The sequence below is a fragment of the Auxenochlorella protothecoides genome, assembly GCF_000733215.1.
Source record: "Auxenochlorella protothecoides strain 0710 unplaced genomic scaffold scaffold38, whole genome shotgun sequence".
Classification (NCBI taxonomy): domain Eukaryota; kingdom Viridiplantae; phylum Chlorophyta; class Trebouxiophyceae; order Chlorellales; family Chlorellaceae; genus Auxenochlorella; species Auxenochlorella protothecoides.
This window is the reverse complement of record NW_011934253.1, coordinates 131,352-148,802: the sequence shown is the minus strand read 5'-3', so window position 1 is coordinate 148,802 and position 17,451 is coordinate 131,352. Positions and strand designations below refer to the sequence as shown.

The window sequence follows — 17,451 nt, the reverse complement described above, 5'->3', positions numbered from 1 at the left end:
GGAGGAGGGGGGGGTCTGTTGGGCAACTTCTTGGCCTTTCTTGTTGCCTTGAACAGTGCAGGTCCAGGGGAGGACTTTATCCAGGGACGTTCGACGGGCGCCGCAGCCTCGGGCGCCGGAGTCAGCGCCCCGCTGGGGGTGGGGGTTGGTGGATCACTCGGGCCAGGTCGCAGTCGGCTGTCGGGCGCTGGGGTCTCAGGCACGCTCGGGGCAGAGGGCCTGGGGCTGCTTGGGGCTGAGCGAGGGAGGGCGGCTGGGCCAGGAGGGCGGATTGCGACGGGAGTTGGGGGGGGAGGGGCACCGCGGTCTTTGGGTGGCGGCGGAACAGCCTGCGGCCCATCGCCTGTCCTCCACACATTCTGTCCTGGTGCCTTGTCGGGGCGAGCCACCACCCTGGCCCTCCCATTTGCCAGGTTCGGCAACGGCCGTGTTCTCTCGCCCCTCTCCAGCCGTTTGATTTCCGCACCATCGCCACCCCTCGCCGGCCGCTTCCCATCCGAGCTCTCGCCCCTCGCAGGCCGCCTGCCCTCCACGTCGTCGCCTCCCGGCGGCCGTGCGACGTCCACGTCGCCCCACTCCCCCCCGCCCCCGGCGCTGCCCCTGCGCCGCTCGGTCTCCGCGGCGGCGGCGGCCGCCGCGGCCCAGCCGCCCTCCAACTTCTGGGCGATGCCCATGTTGAGCAAGCTGCGGTAGGCGCCCTGGGTCAGCGACAGGTCCTGCTTGGCCAGCAGTGCGGCCAGCGGGTCCGAGGCCTGCGCCGCATCCTCTGACCAGGGCCCCGCGGCCAGCTCCACGCCACCCCGGCCCCAGGCCGGCACTGTCTGGTGGTTGACGCGGAACATGCCGGCTGTGTCCACCAGCATCTGGTAGGGGTACAGCGCGCTGGGGGTCGTGGCGATGGCGTCAGGGTCGACGCGCGGCGGCGGTGGGATTCCGTGGCCATGCTTGCCGAAGGGCGGCGGGCGGCCGGCGGCCTGCTGGTCGGGGGGGCGCGGCGCATCGCCGAGACCCCGAGCAGGGTCGAGCCCCTCCTCCGCCTCTGCCTCTGGGTCCTGGTCCAGCAGCAGGTCCCCGATGGAGGGCCGCAGCTCCTCGGCAAAGCTGGGGTCCACCGCCACCAGCGCCCGCCCCAGGTACCGCGCCCGCTCCTCCCACGTGTGGCGCTGCTCCCTGCGTGTACACGAGTGTGTGCTTGTGTGTGGGGATTTTCATACGTAGGGGGTGCAGTTGAGAGACCCTGAGGCTGGGTGTGGCATGGCAAGGCACCAGCACAGCACCTCCACACAGTACCAGGGTGACAGGACCGCTCTGGCATGCATGCCGCCGGGCCGCTGGGACCTGTTCTTCCTCTGAGCCCCTGTGCTCCCAGCACCTCCTTCACCCTCGTCACCCTTCCCCCTCCCCCCACCCCCTTCCCCTCACCACGCCCAGAAGGGGACGGAGAGCACCTTCCAGCCGCAGGCGCGCAGCACCCTGCGCCGCACCCAGGTGTGCCCCAGCGGGGCGAAGGAGTTGAAGGGGTAGTGGTGCGGTCCATCCACCTCCACGGCCAGGCGCTCGCCGGAGGGGCGCAGGATGGCGATGTCTACGTGCACCCCGGGCTTGATCACGCAGTGCTCCAGCTGGTGCTCGATGCCCAGCTGCTGGAGCAGGGTGCTGACCACGAGGTGGAAGCGGGAGAGGGTGGTGGAGCTGCGCTCGCTCTGCACCTTGGCCGACCAGCGCTGCAGGCAGGCCTTGAGCACGGCGGGGGTGAAGTGCTTGCCCAGGCGCCAGGGCGAGTCGGAACGCTGCGCGCGCTGCTCGCACAGCGCCAGGGTCACGCTCTGCAGCACCTGCAAGGGGGGAGGAGAAGGGGTGGGGGGTGGGGGTGGGGGGGGCGACAGGGCGCTGACTGGCCGATGCCCAGCATCGTGGGCGGGCCAGCCACGACGGAGATGAACACGGCTCACAGCGAAAGCAGCCCAGCCACGACGGGCACCGACCACCACCGACCCTGGCGGCCCGCTGCGCACCTGGTTGCACTGCAGCACGCTCAGCCTCTCCCGCTCCTCCAGCTCGATGAAACGCGCCAGAAGACGCAGGAAGGCCTCGGACTCGGTGGACTGTGGGGGAGGGGTCCGGGAGGATGCTTGATGTACAGCATGTGAGCGGCAGCCTAGATCCTGCGACGCTCCATAGGCTTGGCAGGGCGCCAGAAAAACAGCTTTACCGACACATGGACGCGTCCCCATCACACCCTGCCCTGCCGTCTTACATGGACCAACATAGCAATGTCAGCACCGGGATTTCCCTCCCCGCTCCCACCTGCAGCACGCCGATGCTCCAGAGCCCGTTGCAGCAGGCCTGGAGGTCCAGGCTGGCCGCACGCTTGACCAGCTCGTCGAGAAAGCGGGGCATGAGGTCCCCCGGCTGATGCGCCAGCCTGCATGAGGGGCAGGGGGCTCTGATTTTCCAAGGCCGCCGCCGAGACTGGGCCGCAAGGTATAGAGCACTGAGCACTCCTAAACCACAAAGGTCCCTGCTTCCAGTTCATGCATTGTTTGCCCAGGCGCGCCGATCCTCCAGCGCGAGAAAAACCCTCCCCCTCACGACGAGTAGAACCTCCCCTCCCGACCCCTTCCCCACGACCCTTCCTTGCCTGGCACAGGCCCACAAGGTGAGCACCAGCTCCATGTCCGAGATGTCGGCGATGGAAAGGGTGATGTACTGCAGCATGGCGTCCATGGACAGGCTGGGGTACCAGCGCTGCACGCCAAAGGACCACAGCGCATTGCACAAGCCCTGGCTGGTGAAGCCCTCCAGCCGGTTGATGGGCAGGCCGGAGAATCCGGGGCGCTGGGCCACGATCTCGCGCTCAATGGCGCTCAGCATGGGCGGGCTGGCCAGCCCTGCGCGCGAGAAGCAGAGCAGCAGGTTGGTGAGGTCCTGTGCCGAGAACTCCTCGGCCTGCGAGGGGCGTGCCAGCCTGCACATTGGGTGGTATGGGGAAAGCGGGTGGGTGCCCTGGGATACCAGGAGGGTGCAGGTTTGAGAGGTAGCGAGGGTGGGGGGGACACCATCGGCATGGAGTGTCTGGGGTCACGCCTGCCCACCATACCCTCCCCTCGAGAATGAGACCCCCAATCCCCAAACCACGCGCCTGCTGACGACCTCCTTGGAAAGCGCGGCGCAGAGCCTGACGGGCGTGTACTCCAGCACGGAGCACGACCAGGCGATGTTGGCGATGGACTGCGTCCTCATCTCGGTCAGCAGGGCCATGGTCCGCCGCTCGATGGCCGCCAGGAATTCGGGGTCACGGTGGCGCAGCACCGCACAGGCCCACACGATGTTGCTCAGGCCCTGGGTGCTGAAGTCATCGATGGTGAGCGTCACCTGCTTCAGCATGTGGGCAAACACCCGGGGGTCGTTCATCTTCAGCTTCACCGTGCCCCACAGCTGTGAGTTGGGTTAGAAGGGAGGGGGGGGGGGGGGGTTGATTGGCAGGGGCCATGGGAGATGGGAAACTAAGAAAACGGGCCCCCATGGCTGATTGGGGGATGAGGTCCGAGCACGCCTCCCGACCGGACAAGTCATCACCCGCTCCCTTTGTGGCGCGGCGACGCTTGGCTCGCGACAGTAACATGCCTCCTACCAAGCCCAGGGCGAAGCCCACCGACCACAACGCACAATGTTGGAGATCTCTTGGGAGGAAAACTGGTCGAGCGGGAGGTGCAGCAGCCGGTTGTTCAGCTTCCGCACCAGCGCCTCTGCCGCAGCACTCGTGTCGTTCAGGGCTGCGCGGTGAGCAGTGGATTGCGTTTGTTTCAGCCCGCATGGATGCCGCAGCCGATCCAGCCCCAGAATTCTCAGCAGGCCATGACATACAACATCTAGTCTGTGACATGGTGACATCTTTACCCTCTGTGTCGGCCCAGGACCTCGCTTATTGCATCGTGGCACTCCCACCCCACGATTTGCACCACCGGCTTCCTCCCCTTACCTGCCAGGCCCCAGATGGTGTTGGCAATGCTACGCCCATCAGACTGGCCGGCAAAGTGATGCAACTGCAGCACCAGCTCACGGTAGGTGGGGTGCTGGAAGCAGGAGTGCGGCGTTGCGCGTTTGCCGTGGTATGACTGGGCCATGGACTGTGGCAGGTGGAAGTCGTGAGACAGTTGCTGGGGGAGGGATCGATGATTAGCCCAGGAAGGGGATGCAGAGGGGGAGGGGCCGGTATACTTCAACACCCCAACAATTGAGGTGTCTCACACCTCTTCCCGTCAAATACTCACTCTCCCACCCCAACTCACGGCTTCGTGGTTGTGGCGGAACAGCTTGCCGAGTTTGTGCATGGCGGTCGACAGGTTCACTGCATCGCAGAGCTGGAGTGTATCGCGCAGGATGCCCAGCACAGTTTGCCACCTGCTTAGGCGAGGGGAGGGATCGTTCTTAGGCATCAGCTGTTGCTGCAGATGGAATAATCAGCTGCCGGCCGGGGCATGCCAGGCATGACCGCCGGGAGCATGCAGGTGAGCACTGTGCACAGCGTTTGGCCCAGTCAAGAGGCCCACTGCTTGAGCATCAGTGCCCTGCTGGGTTCCAAGTGTGTGAAGGGTACCGTTCTTCCCTTGCGTCTATTCACGCATTGAGCACCCTTGCAAGCTGGCCCAATCTCTCTCCCACCAATGCACCTGCGTGACTTGACCAGCAGCCAGTTGATGCTGTAGTTCAGGTAGGAGCGCCCAATGAGGAGCTGCACTTTGCCCAGCGGCGTCACCTCGCGATTCTCGTCCAGGAACAATCCCTGCTGCAGCTTGCGCATAAAGTGCCCGGGGACCATCGCTGCAGGATGGTATTGTTAAGAGGAAGGGATGGCGCATGATGGGTATAATGGTGAGCTCATCGGCCATGTAGTCAAGGGTAGGCAGTCCAAGGCGTGTGGATTGCAGTGCTTCCTGCTCTGCACATCAAGAAGCCTTGGAAAGTAGAGGCACACCCGGGAGTTTCAGTACAGCTCCCGGCCAGGGAGGCATGTGACCTCATGCGACAACCAGAGCCCCTCCCACTGAGCGCCCAGTCTTGCCTCCTCCTGCCTCCCCGTCGCACCCTGGTTCTCATCTGCATCATCCAGCGCCACTTTTGGCAGTTGAATGCATGCACTGTCCAATGATGGGTCCGGTGGGGCGCACTCCTCATCGTCTCCCACCGTTGCTGGCCCAGATGAAGCCATGCGGACGAGGGAGGGCGGCTGAGCTCCTGCATACTGCCATGCCCCTGCACCCCTCCATGCTGGGTGAGGGGCGAAGGCTGTGAACGGCTGGCCACTCCAAGCTCGCTTCCTGGTGGGTGTGAAAGATGTGTCTGGGGTCGAGCGCCATTGCGGCCCCTGATCAGGCCTTGCATCGGCGGTGCGAAGGGTCCCTGCCAGCTGCGGTGCGACGCATGACGATCTCACCTGACACGGCACGACGGGTGAAATGAACAGGAATTTTGCCTTGCGGATGCAGGCTGTGCACCGGAGCTGGAGCCCTTCATCATGCTGTGTAGAGGTGCCTGGCTAGACTGTCGATGGTGACGCCATGACAGTCTGGGCCCGCCTAGCCCTCTCACAAACGGAACGTGACTCGAAGGATCCGTTCCTATGGATCCATTACATATGTTTCGAGGTTTCAAAGCAGACTGGAATGGCTAAAAGTCCCCAAAGGGGACTGGGATGTGCACTCGCCAATCCGATACAATTTCCCGCTACGATCGATCCGGGCTGGATGCTGCTGCAGAGCTGGCCCTCAGCAAGCTGTCCCGTATATGTCATGATGGCACCCACGGTCCACCGTACACCCTCCCACCCTTTCCCGACCCATCACTACACTGTCGGTGGCCATGCAGAATCTTGCAATCACCGACCGGGCCTTTGTGGCGCGCCCAGCGCTCCGGCTCGCCGGCGGGGTGGCCCCGGCAAGGGCGCCAGTCGGCCACTCGGTGAGCCATGCGGGATATCTCTGCTGCCAGAATGCCTACGTCACACCTATTTCGGCTTTGAGACACCCTGTGCCCCCGAGATCGTAGGTACAGTCGAGATCTGGCGTGCTGACTCGGGCGACGCTGGAGGAGGCCAAACCCCGTGCCACCAATGGCGCGGCGAAGGGTTCCAAGACCGGGCTGGACTTTGATGAACTGACCGACCTCATTAAGTGAGCTGGGTTGGGGCCGGCGGAACATCCGGACGGGGTGGTGACATCGCGTGTCCCACCCTCGGGACCCCCCCCTCCCTACCGTAGTCAAGTGACCATTGCCAGAATGCCGTTCTGCACCTCCAACCCGGCCACCGTAGGATGGTGCACTCCACCGATATCGTAGAGCTGGAGCTGAACAGCAAGAAGTTCAAGTTGACGGTGAAGAAGCGCGAGGCGCTGGAGGTCGCGGAGCCGACCATCCAGTACCTACCTGGCCCCGGCCACATGCAGGCTCCGACCCAGCAGCAGCAGTCCTACGCACCTCCCCCTCCCCCCGCGGCTGCAGCGCCGGCGCCTGCTGCCGCCCCCGCCGCACCGGCCGCCCCTGCCGCCCCTGCCCCCCCCGCGGCCGTGGATGGCATCGAGGTTGTCTCGCCCATGACAGGAACCTTCTACCAGTCGCCGGCCCCCGGGGAGCCCCACTTCTGCAAGGTCGGGGACACAGTGAAGAAGGGACAGACCGTGTGCATCATTGAGGCCATGAAGCTCATGAATGAGATTGAGGCAGAGGTGAGGTGTGGAGGGATTGGGTGGATTGCAGATTGTTTGTGTGTGGGAACTCATTTGGGTGGCTGGATTTGATGTGTCTGGCTCCTTTATGCCTCAATGAAGTAGATTGAGCGTGTGCAATTGCTCCTGAGCTATGCTCAAGTGTACGTCAGCTTTCACTGTTTGGCAGCAGTGGGCGTATATCTCATCGGGGCAATGCTTAACTACCCATCTAGGGCCCCCATTCCGGCCTCAGCAATCCCTCCTGCATACCCTTTTGCCCACAGGTCTCTGGCACTGTGGTCAAGATTGTCGCGGAGCACGGCAAGCCCGTCACCCCCGGCTCGGTGTTGTTCATCATCAAGCCATGATGAAGGGTAGCGTGTCTCAGCAGTTTCCCAAGCGACTCGGCTGAAATAATGCACCTCGGATCCAACGGGGGCTGCAGCTTTCCGATCTCTGGGCATGGAATCTTGTGCGCCGCCGGGTGGGGGCATGTCTGTCACTTTTCCCCCTGCACTCTTTCTCTGCCTGCTCCCCCCTCTGATCGGTGCGTGTGTCAGACAGGACGCCGGCACAGAAAGAAAACCCCACTCCTTCCGCTGCTTGACCGTACAAAACCCCTGTGTTGAATGCTGAGCAGGCACAAGCAGGGAAGATATGTCAGGCAGGCACTGGCGTGGCGGCCCGGGTGGGGTTGGCAGTCGCCGGCAGGGGTGGGAGCAGCAGCTCCGGCGCGGCGTCGGGGTTTGGGATGTACTGCTCCCTGTTGGAGAAGAGGCGAGCCTGGGCACTGCCCGAAGCATACTGCATGAAGTGATGCAGCCTCGCCTCCAAGTTCACAGCGTCCTATGCGTTTGGAGGCGGTGGGTGGTACTGAGGCCAGGGGAAGATCCGCGGAACCCTTTGTTCAGGGGCTGGGCAGCCAGGCGCCAGATCTGGGTGGCTCCTGAGCATGCACCCGTGAGCTTCGCGGTTGAAGGGTGCCCCAATGCGCATCTGGACCACTCCACAGTACCTGGGGGCCCATGTGGCAGACGGGCATGAGCTCTGGGAGCTTCACCAGGAGCCGGAGGAGGTGCTCTGCACCATACAGCCTGCTGGGTGCGAGCCCGCCCGCGGATGCCTGCAGGTGGGGGATGAGAGGGTTGCCTTGCCAACACGCAGGGCAGCGGGTGCCAATCCCGAGCCAAGGTTTTTGCTTCCGTCTGCTCCCCATCATGAAGCGTGACATTGGCAAGAGCAGCTCAATGCCTCCAAGGCCTGACATAGACCTGCCGGCCACCGCGAATGGGCACCAGCGCACCTCTCCATGATGGGAGACCTCTTGCTGGTAGAGCAGGTAGTGGACGAGCGTCTGATCGAAGTAGGTCCCCAGCCCCTCCGTCGCCTGGCCAGTGGAATGAGGGATGAGCCATGGCGTGTGGCCTCACACGGCATCGGAACAGGTTTGCGCCCCCCCCTTCGTCACCCCCCACCGTCTGTCACCTCCACCAGGGCAGCCACACGCTCCTCCCGGCTCCGCCCCAGCGCATCCCTGTCCTCCTCCTCGGCCTCCAGCTCAGCGGCCGCCTGCGCCCGGTACTCCTCCAGAATCTGGTGCACGGTGGGGCGGTGGTGCTCGCTGCGTGGCAGGGGCAGCAGCTGGCCGGCCTGGGTCACCAGCTCATAGTCCTGAATGATGATGGTCTTCAGGGTCGCTGGGATGTGCAGCCGCAACTGCCAGAGGGCGGGGAAAGGGGTGCTTGGGGTGATTTTGGAGGGAAGAGGGGGCATGGGCATGGTGCCGCCTTGGGGCGCTGATGCAAGCACACACATGCAGCTGGGGGTGAGCAGGAGCCCAACAGCACATCGACCCAGTCCCTGCTCCATCCCACCTCTACTGCGACCTCCAAGGAGCCAGCGCTGGCATCCAGCTTCCTCTTTTTAACGGAGGGAAGCACTCCTGGACCATCCTCGTCATCCCCCTCGGCACCCGGGATGGGGCCGATGAGGTCAGGGTTGTACTTGATCACCTCCGACTGCCGCACCTCCTCATCATGCTTTTTGCTCCACCCTGGGATGGTTGAATGAAGTTCGGAGGCTATTCCAATATGCACTGCGCCTAGGAGCACCCTGCACACGAGAAAATAGATGCACGTGATGGGTCCATGGGATCACCTGCACCCACACTTACCGTCATAGTGTATGAGGTAGTAGTATCCGGCATCGGTCTTCCGAGCTCGCATAATCTGTGGCATGATACAGGTGGTTCAAAGCTTCGGAGGCTCCGCTGATCACTCGGAAGGGAGGAGGCAGCCCAGCGCGGGCCTCGAGCTCTGCCCGAAGCCCCCTCCCTGGTGTTGCCTCTTCCCACGCACCAAGGCTGCCCAGTACTGATCGCTATAGCGGACCAAACATCGTTGCCCTTTTTTGAAGAGGGCCTTGATGCGCTCCTTGCGGCCGGATCCCTGCTCCATGGCAGGCTGGGAACAGGGACCGCAGGGAGGAGTGAGTCCGGCACTGGCTCGCTCCCTTGTCCCTTGAGGAGATGACCAGGTGCTTGTACTATCGAGAACTAACGCTTGCAATGGTCATCCAGGAAAAGATACAGAAGCCACTTGGCTGCAGGGGTGTGAGTACTTTATTTTCAGAGGAGATCCTCGAGGTGCCGGATGGGCAGTCGGACCGGGAACTGAGCTGATCTGGCAGCAACACGAAGTGGGTGGGCTTTCAGGAACATGTAAGAGCCTTTCAGCATGCCTTTCTGCCAATACGCACTGTTGGGATTTCAAGTAAGTTGTTTGTATGTATTATTGAGGGCCAACCTGGAACTTGTGTCCAGCTCTTAGTACCCTGAGTAGAGATATACAGGAGGCACTCGAGCCATGGCCAATAAGTAATCAAGGAATGATGAGGTTGAATTCAGATAAACGAAGATAACCTTCCATTTAAGCTTTGTTGGTTGTGTAGCAGGGCCCCTCGTGGGTGCATCTGATGCTAGATTTTAAAACGCGCTTGGTCTCGATCGCGCGTCCTCCTTCCGATGCACATGGTGGCAATATTATGCAGTGTGCGCGGGGGACATGATCAATCTCCTACAATTCATTCACAAAAATTGAAGAAGTCGGGTGAAACGGCAGGATGAGCCACCCGTACTTCCCCATCTCCGCCCACCTGCCGGGCTATGTTCCCCTGGAGGTCGACTTTGCCTACATTCTCGCCACAGTGGGAACTGCCGCCGTAGCTGTGTATGCTGCAATCTGGCTGATCTCAGGTTGGCATTGGGTGGGGGGGCACTCAGAGTCACGTTGATCAGGACGAGCTGCCATTTGCCTCAACAACAGCAACTGGTGCTGGCGGCCATGATTGACCCTCCTCATCACAAGGGGTCCCCAAACCCAGGGTTTCGCACCCCTTTGTGATACAGGTCGCGTAGGACTCAGCAGGAAGGAGCGATTCATAGCTGGATGGCTGGCCGTCTCTGGGCTCATACACATCATCATTGAGGGTAAGGAATGGCTCAAAGCCCAGCCCAAGCACCAGGGCAGTGCTCCCCTCCTTTCATGCCAGGGTATGGGCTTGCACACTTGGGCCCATGCTGTGTCCCTGCAGACCGTGTGGCCTACTGCGAGGATCTTACCACCTCTCACCTCCGATCCTAGGATATGTCGTGCTGGTACCTACCTTCTACAAGGACCCCCCTGGGACGTTCCTGTCTGATGTCTGGAAGGAGTACGCCCACGCCGACTCGCGCTACGCCACCCGCGACGCCTTTGTCATCTCCATGGAGGCCATCACTGCCTTCTTCGATGGCCCCGGCTGCCTGTTTGTGGTCTGGGGCCTGCTCCACCGGGCACCCTGGCGGTACACCCTCCTGATCATCGTCAGCGTCGCCCAGATCTATGGCGATGTGCTCTACTACGCCACCTGTTACCTGGAGGGTGAGCTCCGTTGCTGCCTGCCCTTGCTGCCTGCCCTTACTGCAGCAAGGGGAGTGGTGCTCAACTTGTGAAGGGGTGGGCAGTCTCTGTTTTGGCATCAGCCCCTTGATGACGGGCACTGGGGTAGTCAGCCACGCCTTCCTCCTCAAACCCTCCCCGCAGACTTCAAGCACTCCCGCCCCGAGATGCGCTACTTCTGGATCTACTTTGTGGTCATCAATGCCATCTGGATCGTGGTTCCGGGGTACTGCATCCGCCACTCCTGGCACGCTATCTCCCGCGCCCTCCACCAGTCCGCCTCCAAGCAGAAGAGGCGCTGACCTTGACACCGTGCTTGTGGCTTGCCAGGACCCTCTGCTTGCCAGCATCAGGAAGGTCGCAATTCTCAATGCTGCAGGCGCGTACACCAGTGGGGGGTGTAGTCTCTCCACATGGGTAAAACATCCCAACACGTCAGGAGGCGGCCTTACTTTGGACTGAACAGAAGAAGAGACCCGGCTCGTGGTGTTCAGCTGAACACAGACGAACAAAGTCGGTGTACTGCCCACCCCTGATGCGGGTGATGAGTTTGTGAAACAATGCATGCTCTCGGGTAATCTTACAGCACACACACTCGCGCTCAACAGGTTGGTTTGGCTCGCACACTCTGAGGGACATTTGTTTGCATTCCGGGTGTAGAAGGCCATCGAGGGAGATCCTCGGCTCAGGGCGGACTGGCACCCAGGCTCGCCCGCCCTCCGGCCAGTGTCAGCAACGGCATGATCACTCCCGACCCTGCCCTTCCCAGGCCCGTGATCGCATGGACCCCCTCGCTCACATCTCCCCTGCCAGCGGCACGCCCAGCGGCAGGTCCGGGTACTGCAGGCACAGCATCATCTTCACCGCCGCGGTCTCCGCCGTCATCTGCGGCCCCGCCTCCACGCCCAGGGCCAGCGCGGCGGAGCCAGAGGCGTACAGCTCCGGCTGCAGCGCCCCGCCCGCGCACTGCGACACCATGGACACCAGGAGCCCCGCCTTGCGCTGCGCGCGCAGCCAGGGCAGCCAGGCGGAGGAGGGCATGTTGCCCACGCCAAAGGACTCCAGCACCACGCCCCGCACCCCGCGCCCGACCAGGTCACCATACGCCACGCGGGGGTCGACGCCGGGGACGATCGGCACGCGCAGGACGGCGGGGTCGAGGCGCAGGCGGGGGCGGTACACGCCCTCGGGCTGCAGCATGGCGCCCGTGTTCCACTCGACATCCACGCCCATGCGCGCCAGGTTGGGGTACGACGGTGAGGCGAACGCCTCGTACACGTTGCTGTGCACCTTGCGCGCGCGGTTGCCGCGCAGCAGCTTGCCCCCGAAGCACAGGGCCACCTCCTGGGGTGTGGGGATGAAGGGGAAGGGGGGTTGAATCTTGAGGGTCACCGGACCAGAGTCTTGATTTGCATGGATTGGGGTATGTTTCGGAGGGGGAGTCCAGAATGAGAGGGGGCAGGAAGGGTGCCGGGCAAGGGGTCCCGAACCCAAGCCACACCAGTCAACCCCCCCCCCCGTCTTGCATACTCTGATGCAGGGACGGCCTGCAAATTGCCTGAATGGTACCAAAACAATGCATGCACCCTCGCCCGAGGCCTCCCTCCTCACGGCCTCACCTGGAGGTGGACATGCGGCGGGTTGAAGCTGGAGGTGGCGCAGGTCAGGGAGTCAATCAGGTTCTGGCGCGCGTCCGAACGCGGCATGGCCAGCGGCAGCTGGCTGCCGGTGAACACGATGGGTTTCCGGAAGCCGGCCAGCATGAGGGACATGGCCGAGGCAGTGTAGGCCATGGTGTCGGTGCCATGCACCACCAGGAAGGCGTCGTAGTTTCGGCGGCTGGCGTCCAGCGCCTTGGCCAGCGTCACCCTGCCGGTCCAGGGTGGGTGGGTGGGTGAGGTTGAGGGCCGAGGATTATGGATTGCATTGGAGTTGTGAGTTGTGAGGAGGACGTGCACAGGCTACTATGACCCTGACAGACCCAACAGAGCAGGCAGGAGCCTGCCTCTGCACAAGCGCACAAGCATGCTAGCAGCAGTCTACCGCTCGACATTGTATAATCCCAGAGACACATTGCAACTCAGACACCACACACGCATCCCCGCTTTCAATCCGCGCCTACCATTCTTTGGGTCCGATGTTGCAGGAATCGCGGTTGAAGACCACCTTTGAGTGGGGAAGCAGTGGAATCAGCAAAGAGTTCCGGCGCATGCACGGGCATTTGAGCACCACACTCTCTGTGCCCGCAGATTACTGCATGGTGCACTTCTCCAATTTATAAACAGAGCATGCCATGGGCCAGCTGTTGCACGGCATTGCTTCCGCTTACCTACACTTCCCACTGCCCCCAAACCATCCATGCTCGCAACCCTAAACCACACACAAGAAACAGACCTTGAGGTCCAGGTTGGCGAGCTGGCGCAGCTCAGGCACGATCCCGAGCAGGTTGTTCAGCATGTTGCCTGGCTTCAAGCTCTGGCTTTTCTGGGCGTGGTACTTGCCCCCCGTCCCAGACACCAGCACGTGGTGCCCATCCACATCCTCCTCGTAGGAGGCGTGACTGTCCATCCCCAGGGTGCCCCCGGTGTGCAGGAGGAGCACTCTTGCCAGGGGCTTGGCCACCAACACGATGGGCCCCAGGGAGGTCTGGGCCCTGGCCGAGGAGGGCGCTCGGGGGGCGGTCACCGACAGGCTCTTGCTGCAAGGAACTTCATGCGCCGAGACATCAATGGCCGGGGTTTCGGAAGAGTTCGTTGCCTGCGTGACAGAGGACGCATGGGCCTGGGGGAGTCGAGGCTGCATGTCGGAAGCTGGGTTGCAGTACTGAGCCGCGGACCTACCGACCGCCCCCCCCCGTCCCAAGCTGCTGGCCTTGCACCTGAGAGCTTGCCGAAGCATGCAAGTTACTATGGCGGAGCTCCTTTGCGCTGCGCCTGACGAACGCCTGCAGCGGGGTTCGGCGTGCAGGCCGCGTGAAGGTCGGTGGAGGTGCCAAGGCCAGGACCGACATCCTGAGGCAAACGCAAGACAGGATGGCGATGAGGTGATAACACGAGCTTTTTGATTGCGGTGCACATCCCTGAGAGGCTATCATGGGGGTGTGTCTGTTGGGTTGCCGTCCCGAGGGTTTCAGCGCCCTCGGTCATCCCCGTGGGGACCCCAGGGCGCGACTGGGGACCCGGCCGACATGCTTCATGCAAGTACCTTCAGGTTTAGTGGGGCTTTCAGTACCAACAACCCAAGCATATTTGATAACCCGAATCGATATCATGGCGAGAGGAGATGCCACAAGGCGGCGGTCGGCGCTGGTGCTCAAGCACCGTGCCGAGAAAAAGGTGCGGAGTGCGGTGAGGGAGCTTTGGCCACGAGAGTAAGTGTTGCTGCAGCTTCCTCAATCCACACCCAATCTTGCATTTGGCAGGGCAAAGTCTTCGCGGTGCCCGTTCCCTCGTCTGCCAAGAAGAAGAAGCTCCCTAAGGAGGAGCCACTGTCGGCCTCCATGCGAAGATTTCTCGCCCTGAAAGAGGCAGGAAAGGCGTCCAGGGCACCCCAGGAGAAGAGTGGCCTGTCTGTGTCAACCAGGAATGATGACGCCAAGACGTGTGTGCTTGCGTCCAGCAAGTCGGCCTCCGTGCCTGGGGCAACACCGTCCAGCAGCGACCCAGGGGGGGCAACTCCAGCGTCCCAGCCTGCAGACGACCGCACACCGGACGATAGCCGCGCCCCTGCGCCCAGTGCCAGTGCAGGCAAGGTACGGAGGGAACCCGCCCCCACCCAAGCCGCAGCATCACAAGGGGTAAAGACGCTGAAGGCCCGCAAGAAGGCATTCCTGAAGGCCAAGGATCAGCGGCGAAGAGGCAAGCACCTCCCCCCGGCTGGCAGCGAGGCGGAGCAGCTGGTCCAGACGCGCCAGGTTCTGAGTGCGCCCGTGTTTGGGGAGCAGGCCGCGGCACCCATGAAGGCGCAGCTGAAGAGGAAGCACTGGGTGGAGGGCGGTGAGGCGACAGTGAGGCATGCCAACACCAAGCTCGCCAGCAAGCTGCAGCCCAAGACCAAGCCTACTGGCATGAACAAGGAGGAGGCAGACAGGATCCAGTATGATGCGATCGCCGGGTACCGTGGTCTGAAGCGTATGCGCATGGAGGCGCATGGGGTGGAGTTTGACGCCTATAACACACCAGCCTCGCTGGTGGACCTGGCGCAAGCGGATGCATGACGCGAGCGTAGGTCCATTTCAATGCTGGCTAGTGGTTACATTGCCTTCCACATGTTGTATGTACTTGCACCATGATGCAGGCATCCTCGTCCGGATGCACAGGCCTCCTTCGTGCAACCCCTGGCAGGGTACCTCGATTCGTGTCACACGATGGGAACCCGGCCGTGCATGCACCTGGAGCCCTGCCACATCTTCGCCGACCCATCAAGATAAAATGCATGATGCTGCCACGTACCTTGGCATCGTAATTATCACATGGCGGGATGGTTGGCCAGGGTGCCTCCCGTCCTGTGGTGGGTGCCGATCGGTGTAGCGGTGAACGACTCCCTCGTCTCCCTCGCACCGGCCACCGATGACGCGGTCGGCTTGTCAGGGGCTGGGCCCAAGCGGCTCCTGCTGGTCGACAAGCTGAGCCCCCGCCTGTACCGCTACAGTCGGGGGAGCGTGGCGGTCTTCACGTGAGCTCTTCCTCGGAGGTGGTGGGCTGTGCCAAGGCGGGGTGTCACACTGGAGTGTCCCTTGCAGCCACCCCAAGCCCTGCCCCCCTTCAATCACGCAGGTCCCCCACCGATCCCGACTCTACGCTGCTGCGGAGGGTGGTGGCGGTGGAGGGGGACTGGTTCCGCCCTGTCCCCTCCTCCAGCTCTGTCCTGAAGATGCCAGCGGTGAGTTTGAATCACTCCACGCATGCTGTCTTCCCACCCGTGGTGCAGGCACTTGTGCTCTCTCAGCAGAGCGACTCGCTCCGTGCATTTTTCTTATCATGGCTGCAGCGCTCCCAGGGTTTCTGAGAATCTTGTGGCCCACGTTCCCAGCGCCCAGCCTGATTCACCCGCCCCTCCATTTCCCCCTGGAAAAGGGCCGCTGCTGGCTGGAGAGCGAGGGAGCCAGTGGCGACCGGCCCCGGCCCCCCGATTCTCATCAGTGGGGCCCGGTCCCGCTGGCCCTGGTGGACGGCCGTGCCCTGGCGGTGGTTTGGCCGCCGCAGCGCTGGGCCTGGCTGAGCGGCGGCTCCCAGCCCAGCCGCATCCTGGCGCACGGCCACGCCGGCCCCGAGGACGAGACCTGGCCCTACCGATGACGGCGCACGTGACCATGTAATACAACGCGAGGTTCAAGCAGGGGTGGGGTGTGGCGAGGCAGGCAGGGGCATGCAGGGTATCTGGGGGGGCAAGGGGGCGCGGGGGCGCGTTTGGCCGGGCAGCGGGGATTCAGACCCCTGCCGGGCCTGGGGATGGGAGAAGTCATGCTGGGCGCCCAGGGAAGCAGCCTGTTCGGCTGGCGGGCATCCGAAAAAGATGGGGTGGGCGGCGTGGCTCACCCCAGATGTATGGTACAGTGCGTCGAGAAGGCCTTTGGGTGGGTCTCTTGGCAGGAGCGAGCTAGGGTGTGCCGGTAGGGTCCGGCCCAGGGCGCGCGCCTGGGCCGCCGACGCGCTGCGGGCCGCCGACACGCTGCGGGCCGCCGACGCGCCGAGGGAACAGCCCCACGAGGAAACAGCGCGGGTCCGCCGGCACCGCCGCTCAGGCCGGGGTACCCGGCAGGCTGGCAAACTGCTTGGTGTGCTGGTGCGCCGCGGGGCTGACCTCGCAGGAGAGGCTGTGCAGGAGGGGCCGGCGCGAGGCCAGCTGCGGGCGCGGGTTCTGCCCCGCCTCGCGCGTGCTCGCCAGCGACTCCGACGCGTCCGTGGGCTTCTCCGGCAGGTGCAGCGCGCCGATGGTGTCCAGGGTGGGAAAGCGGCGCAGCGAGAAGGTGCGCTGGCCCACCTCTGCGAAGCAGGCGAGAGTGGGGGAGGGCCGGGGTGAGCGGAGGCGGCGCAGACTGTGCCCTGGGAAGGCCGGCGTGCGGGTCTGCGGGAGTGAACAGGAGAAAAACACACCGACGCTGACGCCGCACAGATTGCATGCCATTCCAGCGCCTGCCCTCCATGCCAGGGCATGCATGCCCATGCCAGGGCATGCAACCCCGCAGCGCCGTCGATGACTCCATCAAGGGCGGTGAGCTCCCCGTCCCACCCCGCCGACATGCACACACACCAGCAGACATCACATCACGCACCCTTGTCCCTGGGGTGGGTGGGGGCGCTGCCCGCCGCGCTCCCCGGCGCGAGTTGCATGAGGAACTCCGGCGAGGCGTACAGGTCCCAGGCCAGGGAGGAGGGGGGTGGGGTGGGCACCGCGGGGAAGAAGGCGGGGCGGGCCTCGCAGGTGTAAGCCTCGCCCGGCCACCCCTGCCCGCTCTGCCTCCGGCTGGGATGCACCGGGGGGCTGTACATGCCGTCCTGCACTTCAATGCACTCAAACGGAGACACTGTGCATGTGCATGGGGGGGGGCGAGAGTGAGGGGGAGGTCATGGACGCGCCCCACCAGAGCCAAGGTGCCCAGACGGCCCTCGCCAGACGACGCCCCAGACGCTTGCGCCAGGCGGGCAGCGCCGACCTGACTCAGAGCATCCGGCTTTTCTCATTCCAGGCTTGGCCGCTTCCCACCGTCGTTTCATCACCCCAAACATTCCCCCACTCCCCGCCCCATTCATCCAGGCCCCCCCCCCCCAAAAACACCCATCCCCCCTTACCCGCCATGCTGGAGC

General features: G+C 63.4%; 9 protein-coding genes across 9 annotated transcripts in view; 5 read left to right on the top strand and 4 right to left on the bottom strand.

Annotated features, from left to right (window-relative positions):
• Positions 1-195: 195 nt before the first annotated feature.
• F751_3637 (hypothetical protein) lies at positions 196-4,822 on the bottom strand (the record flags this gene model as incomplete). Its single annotated transcript, XM_011400593.1, has 12 exons — positions 196-253; positions 658-847; positions 1,010-1,163; positions 1,449-1,835; positions 2,016-2,105; positions 2,308-2,425; positions 2,657-2,949; positions 3,136-3,438; positions 3,670-3,776; positions 3,983-4,130; positions 4,293-4,404; positions 4,674-4,822. The coding sequence occupies 12 exons, from the start codon at positions 4,820-4,822 to the stop codon at positions 196-198; spliced, it is 2,109 nt and encodes a 702-aa protein (XP_011398895.1).
• Positions 4,823-5,862: 1,040 nt separating this feature from the next.
• Positions 5,863-7,075, top strand: F751_3636 (Biotin carboxyl carrier protein of acetyl-CoA carboxylase, chloroplastic; the record flags this gene model as incomplete). Its single annotated transcript, XM_011400592.1, has 5 exons — positions 5,863-5,961; positions 6,049-6,173; positions 6,314-6,398; positions 6,648-6,725; positions 6,992-7,075. 5 exons carry the CDS (start codon positions 5,863-5,865, stop codon positions 7,073-7,075), a joined length of 471 nt encoding a protein of 156 aa, XP_011398894.1.
• A 292-nt stretch (positions 7,076-7,367) lies between these two features.
• On the bottom strand, positions 7,368-8,944 carry F751_3635 (Chromatin modification-related protein EAF3; the record flags this gene model as incomplete). The annotated part of the gene is made up of 6 exons (XM_011400591.1): positions 7,368-7,553; positions 7,723-7,830; positions 8,011-8,094; positions 8,193-8,423; positions 8,582-8,760; positions 8,881-8,944. The coding sequence occupies 6 exons, from the start codon at positions 8,942-8,944 to the stop codon at positions 7,368-7,370; spliced, it is 852 nt and encodes a 283-aa protein (XP_011398893.1).
• An 883-nt stretch (positions 8,945-9,827) lies between these two features.
• F751_3634 (3-beta-hydroxysteroid-Delta(8),Delta(7)-isomerase) lies at positions 9,828-10,947 on the top strand (the record flags this gene model as incomplete). Its single annotated transcript, XM_011400590.1, has 3 exons — positions 9,828-9,960; positions 10,349-10,627; positions 10,790-10,947. 3 exons carry the CDS (start codon positions 9,828-9,830, stop codon positions 10,945-10,947), a joined length of 570 nt encoding a protein of 189 aa, XP_011398892.1.
• A 438-nt stretch (positions 10,948-11,385) lies between these two features.
• F751_3633 (hypothetical protein) lies at positions 11,386-12,006 on the top strand (the record flags this gene model as incomplete). Its single annotated transcript, XM_011400589.1, has 1 exon — positions 11,386-12,006. One exon carries the CDS (start codon positions 11,386-11,388, stop codon positions 12,004-12,006), a length of 621 nt encoding a protein of 206 aa, XP_011398891.1.
• F751_3632 (L-asparaginase 1) lies at positions 11,441-13,213 on the bottom strand (the record flags this gene model as incomplete). The annotated part of the gene is made up of 4 exons (XM_011400588.1): positions 11,441-11,989; positions 12,265-12,514; positions 12,768-12,811; positions 13,040-13,213. The coding sequence occupies 4 exons, from the start codon at positions 13,211-13,213 to the stop codon at positions 11,441-11,443; spliced, it is 1,017 nt and encodes a 338-aa protein (XP_011398890.1).
• A 701-nt stretch (positions 13,214-13,914) lies between these two features.
• F751_3631 (hypothetical protein) lies at positions 13,915-14,861 on the top strand (the record flags this gene model as incomplete). The annotated part of the gene is made up of 2 exons (XM_011400587.1): positions 13,915-13,980; positions 14,067-14,861. The coding sequence occupies 2 exons, from the start codon at positions 13,915-13,917 to the stop codon at positions 14,859-14,861; spliced, it is 861 nt and encodes a 286-aa protein (XP_011398889.1).
• A 255-nt stretch (positions 14,862-15,116) lies between these two features.
• On the top strand, positions 15,117-15,942 carry F751_3630 (Mitochondrial inner membrane protease subunit 2; the record flags this gene model as incomplete). The annotated part of the gene is made up of 3 exons (XM_011400586.1): positions 15,117-15,319; positions 15,421-15,526; positions 15,721-15,942. The coding sequence occupies 3 exons, from the start codon at positions 15,117-15,119 to the stop codon at positions 15,940-15,942; spliced, it is 531 nt and encodes a 176-aa protein (XP_011398888.1).
• Positions 15,943-16,384: 442 nt separating this feature from the next.
• Positions 16,385-17,451, bottom strand: part of F751_3629 (putative protein kinase) — a gene marked incomplete at both ends in the record, with an annotated part of 4,346 nt that continues 3,279 nt past the window's right edge. The window contains 2 exons of the mRNA XM_011400585.1: positions 16,385-16,629; positions 16,920-17,171. Coding sequence (XP_011398887.1) covers positions 16,385-16,629; positions 16,920-17,171 — 497 coding nt within the window. The remainder of the gene's footprint in view (positions 16,630-16,919; positions 17,172-17,451) is intronic.